Raw genomic sequence first — 7,500 nt, 5'->3', positions numbered from 1 at the left:
TACGATATTCAGTGTATGTATGAGTGTGTGTGTGTGTTACGATATTCAGTGTATGTATGTGTGTGTGTGTGTGTTACGATATTCAGTGTATGTATGTGTGTGTGTATGTGTTACGATATTCAGTGTATGTATGTGTGTGTGTGTTTGTTACGATATTCAGTGTATGTATGTGTGTGTGTGTGTTACGATATTCAGTGTATGTATGTGTGTGTGTGTGTTTGTTACGATATTCAGTGTATGTATGAGTGTGTGTGTGTGTTACGATATTCAGTGTATGTATGAGTGTGTGTGTGTGTTACGATATTCAGTGTATGTATGTGTGTGTGTGTGTGTTACGATATTCAGTGTATGTATGTGTGTGTGTGTGTTACAATATTCAGTGTATGTATGTGTGTGTGTGTGTGTTACGATATTCAGTGTATGTATGTGTGTGTGTGTGTGTTACGATATTCAGTGTATGTATGTGTGTGTGTGTGTGTTACGATATTCAGTGTATGTATGTGTGTGTGTGTGTTTGTTACGATATTCAGTGTATGTATGTGTGTGTGTGTGTGTTACGATATTCAGTGTATGTATGAGTGTGTGTGTGTGTTACGATATTCAGTGTATGTATGAGTGTGTGTGTGTGTTACGATATTCAGTGTATGTATGTGTGTGTGTGTGTTATGATATTCAGTGTATGTATGTGTGTGTGTGTGTGTTTGTTACGATATTCAGTGTATGTGTGTGTGTGTGTTACGATATTCAGTGTATGTATGAGTGTGTGTGTGTGTGTGTGTTACGATATTCAGTGTATGTATGTGTGTGTGTGTTTGTTACGATATTCAGTGTATGTATGTGTGTGTGTGTGTTTGTTACGATATTCAGTGTATGTGTGTGTGTGTGTGTGTGTTACGATATTCAGTGTATGTGTGTGTGTGTGTTACGATATTCAGTGTATGTATGAGTGTGTGTGTGTGTGTTACGATATTCAGTGTATGTGTGTGTGTGTGTGTGTGTTACGATATTCAGTGTATGTGTGTCTGTGTGTGTGTTACGATATTCAGTGTATGTGTGTGTGTGTGTTACGATATTCAGTGTATGTATGAGTGTGTGTGTGTGTGTTACGATATTCAGTGTATGTATGTATGTGTGTGTGTGTTACGATATTCAGTGTATGTATGTGTGTGTGTGTGTGTTACGATATTCAGTGTATGTATGAGTGTGTGTGTGTGTGTTTGTTACGATATTCAGTGTATGTATGAGTGTGTGTGTGTGTTTGTTACGATATTCAGTGTATGTGTGTGTGTGTGTGTGTGTGTGTGTGTGTTACGATATTCAGTGTATGTATGAGTGTGTGTGTGTGTGTTTGTTACGATATTCAGTGTATGTATGAGTGTGTGTGTGTGTTTGTTACGATATTCAGTGTATGTATGAGTGTGTGTGTGTGTTTGTTACGATATTCAGTGTATGTATGAGTGTGTGTGTGTGTTTGTTACGATATTCAGTGTATGTATGAGTGTATGTGTGTGTTTGTTACGATATTCAGTGTATGTATGAGTGTGTGTGTGTGTGTTTGTTACGATATTCAGTGTATGTATGAGTGTGTGTGTGTGTTTGTTACGATATTCAGTGTATGTATGAGTGTATGTGTGTGTGTGTGTGTGTGTTACGATATTCAGTGTATGTATGAGTGTGTGTGTGTGTTTGTTACGATATTCAGTGTATGTATGTGTGTGTGTGTGTGTGTGTGTGTGTTACGATATTCAGTGTATGTATGAGTGTGTGTTTGTTACGATATTCAGTGTATGTATGTGTGTGTGTGTGTGTGTGTTACGATATTCAGTGTATGTATGAGTGTGTGTGTTTGTTACGATATTCAGTGTATGTATGTGTGTGTGTGTGTTACGATATTCAGTGTATGTATGTGTGTGTGTGTGTGTTACGATATTCAGTGTATGTATGAGTGTGTCTGTGTGTGTTTGTTACGATATTCAGTGTATGTATGAGTGTGTGTGTGTGTTTGTTACGATATTCAGTGTATGTATGAGTGTGTGTGTGTGTTTGTTACGATATTCAGTGTATGTATGAGTGTATGTGTGTGTTTGTTACGATATTCAGTGTATGTATGAGTGTGTGTGTGTGTGTTTGTTACGATATTCAGTGTATGTATGAGTGTGTGTGTGTGTTTGTTACGATATTCAGTGTATGTATGAGTGTATGTGTGTGTGTGTGTGTGTGTTACGATATTCAGTGTATGTATGAGTGTGTGTGTGTGTTTGTTACGATATTCAGTGTATGTATGTGTGTGTGTGTGTGTGTGTGTGTGTTACGATATTCAGTGTATGTATGAGTGTGTGTTTGTTACGATATTCAGTGTATGTATGTGTGTGTGTGTGTGTGTGTTACGATATTCAGTGTATGTATGAGTGTGTGTGTGTGTGTGTGTGTGTTACGATATTCAGTGTATGTATGTGTGTGTGTGTGTGTTACGATATTCAGTGTATGTATGAGTGTGTCTGTGTGTGTTTGTTACGATATTCAGTGTATGAATGAGTGTATGTGTGTGTGTGTGTGTGTCTGTGTGTTACGATATTCAGTGTATGTATGAGTGTATGTGTGTGTGTGTGTGTGTGTGTTACGATATTCAGTGTATGTATGTATGTGTGTGTGTGTTACGATATTCAGTGTATGTATGAGTGTGTCTGTGTGTGTTTGTTACGATATTCAGTGTATGTATGAGTGTATGTGTGTGTGTGTGTGTGTGTGTGTGTTACGATATTCAGTGTATGTATGAGTGTATGTGTGTGTGTGTGTGTGTGTGTGTGTTACGATATTCAGTGTATGTATGTGTGTGTGTGTGTGTTATGATATTCAGTGTATGTATGTGTGTGTGTGTGTGTGTGTGTGTGTTACGATATTCAGTGTATGTATGAGTGTATGTGTGTGTGTGTGTGTGTGTGTTACGATATTCAGTGTATGTATGTATGTGTGTGTGTTTGTTACGATATTCAGTGTATGTATGTGTGTGTGTATGTGTTACGATATTCAGTGTATGTATGTGTGTGTGTGTGTGTTACGATCTTCAGTGTATGTATGAGTGTGTGTGTGTGTGTGTTACGATATTCAGTGTATGTGTGTGTGTGTGTGTTTGTTACGATATTCAGTGTATGAGTGTGTGTGTGTTACGATATTCAGTGTATGTATGTGTGTGTGTGTGTGTGTTACGATATTCAGTGTATGTGTGTGTGTGTGTTTGTTACGATATTCAGTGTATGAGTGTGTGTGTGTGTGTTACGATATTCAGTGTATGTATGTGTGTGTGTGTGTGTGTGTTACGATATTCAGTGTATGTATGAGTGTGTGTGTGTGTGTTACGATATTCAGTGTATGAGTGTGTGTGTGTTTGTTACGATATTCAGTGTATGTATGTGTGTGTGTGTGTATGTGTGTGTGTGTGTGTGTGTGTGGTGTAAAATTACAGAGTAACTGAGTGAAACTGTGTGTGAGTGTGTGTTTTGGTGGAGACACACACACACCATACAATTCTAATCCACTCCATTCATCTGTCATCACTCAATGTGTGTGTGTGTGTGTGTGTGCTAATCTCATATGCTAACCACCAATTAGCTCTTTTTGCTAGCAGTGTGTTAGCTACCTCATCTATAATTTCATGGTTGTGATATTCTCCTGTCTGGACAGGATACTAGAGCAGTGATAAAAACACAGTCCAGTTAAACCCCCACAGGTTCTGTCCAGTGTTCAGTGTCCAGTCCGAGCACCTCCAGTTCATCACGCTTCTACAAAACCCAGAACTCAGGAATAATTCATTTCCTTTTTTATTAAAGACTTCATTCTGTAACACAACTGTTTGTAACTCCAACAGTCCTTCATTACTCTCTCACCAAATCTAGAACCCTGAAAGGTTCTCTAAAACCCAACAGCAGAATTCTGCTGGTTCCTCCAGCAGAATTAAGGCTTCCTTAAAAGTAATTCAGAAAAACAAAAGAACATTCACTTATCCACAAAAGAGGTTCTGCTCTGAGGCATGCAGGAACCAAGGACAAGAGAAGAAATGCTAAAGGTTCCAGAATCTCCTTAGAAAGCTAGACTCTTAGGAACCAGGGTTCGTTAAGAAGTCACTGGTTACCTGAGAGATTCTACATGGAACACTAAAGAACACATAAAGAACCAGTTTCAAGGTTCTCTCTATATATGTTATCTTTATCCATATTAATTCAGTCAGGAGTAACGTCCCTGTTCTGTAGGATGAATTATGGGATCTAGAACCGTGATGATGATGATGATGATGTAGATGAAGATGGAGTAGTCTGTTGCTGATGAAATACCCTGATGAAGAACTTCTCTGTTCTGTATCAGGTTCTGTATCAGGTTCTGTAATTATCCCTGTGTGAGGCTGAACACAAAGCACCTGCGAGTTAAGATGTTTAATCCACATTCCTCACATCTCATGTGTCCAATGTCTCATTAAACACAGCAAGGTCACTACACACCTGCGTGCTAGAACCCTTCATCACCAGGCTCCTCAAGTTGCTCACCTCGATAAGGATGGAGCTGTAGCACTGAGCTATCGTGTGTTCTGCAGATTTTAAAACCAGAAAGACAAAATAAATTCTGGAGGTGACACAGGAAAGTTTTAAACAAGTTATTGACATATTTCTTTAATCATAAGAAGTTTGATTCTTTTCTATCTTTGCTGGATTTGTGACTCATTAGAACTCGTGAATGAAAGTGCTTCATGAAGACGTTCTCTTCTTTGATAGCTCTGTGTGAAACCACACCCCATAACAAATGAATCAAAAGAATGAACTTCACTTGATTCTGATTCAGACTCGACTCATGGACCAGGTTTGTGTTTGAAAGCCTGGAATTTATTCTCTGGTGTTGATCTCACATCTCCAAGTGCTTCATCTCCTCAGTAACCCTGAAACCTCCATAACTGCTGCATAATTACTCCAGGTTACGTAACGAGACCGGAATAGCTCGGAGGTGAAAACGAAGCTTCATGACAGATCCACAGTCTCGTATTCGCCATGGTCCGAGTCGTCCATTTCCAGCCCTGGGACCAGGCTGTAGTATTTAGTGGACTGAATCATGTATGCCTTCTCTCGATCTGCCGAGTCCCTCATCACCTTGCTCACACTCACCGTCTCTAGATCCTGCTTACTGTCCAGTTCCTGGTTCTCCTCTCTACCAGATGAGGTGGAAGGTGGAGTTTCCAGAGAGTCCACTGACCCCAGTTTGACCTCCACTTCCTCGTAGATGTCCCTCGTGCTGCCCAGAAGAGCTGAGGAGGGTCTGAACATCAGTTGGTTCTTCAGCATGTTGTCCTTTGTGCTCTCTTTGCTTAAATCTTCATTCTTCATATGCACCGTCCCAAATTTGGTCGAGTCTTTCTTCTCCTCCTTCCTCCCGCAACACCAGCAGAGGGTCAGCAGGACGAGGAGTAGGAGCGGAAGCAGGATGAAGAGAGCGTTCAGGCCTGAAAGACGACAAACCTCATCGACGTGGACTGACCAAAGCGTCCTGCCTGAAAGCTTCTCCGGAGAGGAACATGTCAGGTTAGCTACCATGTCCTGCAGCCTGCTGGAGTTGCCCTGATCAGCAGAGTGAAGAACCTCCATGAACGAGCAAGAGCATGTCCAGAGATTCCCCCATAAGTCCATCTGCTGTAGAGGAAGTTTCAGGACGGAGGCAGGAATTGATTCCAAACGATTTCCACTAAGAATCAGAACTTGCAGATTTTCAGCATTCTTTAGGAAATGGACAGGAAGTTCCTCCAGAAGGTTCTGCCCCAAATCCAGCGCCTCCAAGCTGATTGCATCAACAAGGAAATCTGGAGGAAGGACCCGGAGCTGGTTCTGATTTAAATAAATCTCTCGGAGAGAAGCAGGAGTGGACCCTGCAGCCGTGTCGTGGAGATGTGTCACGTTACAGGAGGACAGATCCAGGATCTGAAGGTTGGGCCTGAACCTTAATGTGGCCCATGAGAAATGTGGAAATGAAGATCCAGTGAAGTTCAGACAACACGTCTGGTTGGAGATACGGGAAGGAAAGTGATGCATGATGGTGGCTGCTGGACACTCGCATCGGTCACCTCCCTCAGAGCCAGACACCACACACAGGACAGAGACAAGTCCAGCGAGGCAAACGAGTCCTACAACACAGACACACACACACAGTTACACAACACACAAACACAGTCACACAGTTACACACAGTTACACAACACAGACACACACACACACACACACACACACACACAGTTACACAACACAGACACACACAGTTACACAACACAGACACACACAGTTACACAACACAGACACACACACACAGTTACACAACACAGAGACACACACACACACAGTTACACAACACAGACACACACACACAGTTACACAACACAGACACACACACAGTTACACAACACAGAGACACACACACACACAGTTACACAACACAGACACACACACACACAGTTACACAACACAGACACACACACAGTTACACAACACAGACACACACACACACAGTTACACAACACAGAGACACACAGTTACACAACACAGACACACACACACAGTTACACAACACAGACACACACACACAGTTACACAACACAGAGACACACACACACAGTTACACAACACAGACACACACACACACACAGTTACACAACACAGACACACACACACAGTTACACAACACAGAGACACACAGTTACACAACACAGACACACACACACACAGTTACACAACACAGACACACACACACACAGTTACACAACACAGACACACACACACAGTTACACAACACAGAGACACACAGTTACACAACACAGACACACACACACAGTTACACAACACAGACACACACACACACACAGTTACACAACACAGACACACACACACAGTTACACAACACAGAGACACACAGTTACACAACACAGACACACACACACACAGTTACACAACACAGAGACACACAGTTACACAACACAGACACAGTTACACAACACACACACACAGTTACACAACACAGACACAGTTACACAACACACACACACAGTTACACAACACAGACACACACACACAGTTACACAACACAGACACACACACAGTTACACAACACAGACACACACACAGTTACACAACACAGAGACACACACACACACACACACAGTTACACAACACAGACACACACACACACAGTTACACAACACAGACACACACACACACACACACACAGTTACACAACACAGAGACACACAGTTACACAACACAGACACACACACACAGTTACACAACACAGACACACACACAGTTACACAACACAAAGACACACACACACAGTTACACAACACAGAGACACACACACACAGTTACACAACACAGACACACACACACAGTTACACAACACAGACACACACACACACAGTTACACAACACAGAGACACACACACACAGTTACACAACACAGAGACACACAGTTACACAA

The 7,500-nt window shown here is 41.6% G+C and overlaps 1 protein-coding gene across 6 annotated transcripts in view; it reads right to left on the bottom strand.

The window, feature by feature from the left end:
- best4 (bestrophin 4) overlaps positions 1 to 7,500 on the bottom strand; it is a 115,558-nt gene that overhangs the window by 98,495 nt on the left and 9,563 nt on the right. For 2 of the 6 annotated variants that reach the window (XM_058412875.1, XM_058412876.1), the window contains one exon: positions 3,532 to 6,157. The exons of 2 other annotated variants lie outside the window; for them this stretch is intronic. In XM_058412875.1, the coding sequence (XP_058268858.1) occupies positions 5,004 to 6,157 (1,154 nt within the window). In that variant the 3' untranslated portion in view covers positions 3,532 to 5,003. Of the gene's footprint in view, positions 1 to 3,530; positions 6,158 to 7,500 lie in introns of those variants that run through there. 2 more of the 6 variants (XR_009206946.1, XM_058412877.1) reach the window with 2 other exon arrangements.

This window comes from Hemibagrus wyckioides, linkage group LG17 (assembly GCF_019097595.1).
Source record: "Hemibagrus wyckioides isolate EC202008001 linkage group LG17, SWU_Hwy_1.0, whole genome shotgun sequence".
NCBI lineage: Eukaryota > Metazoa > Chordata > Actinopteri > Siluriformes > Bagridae > Hemibagrus > Hemibagrus wyckioides.
This window is presented reverse-complemented; position numbering and strand designations above follow the sequence as displayed.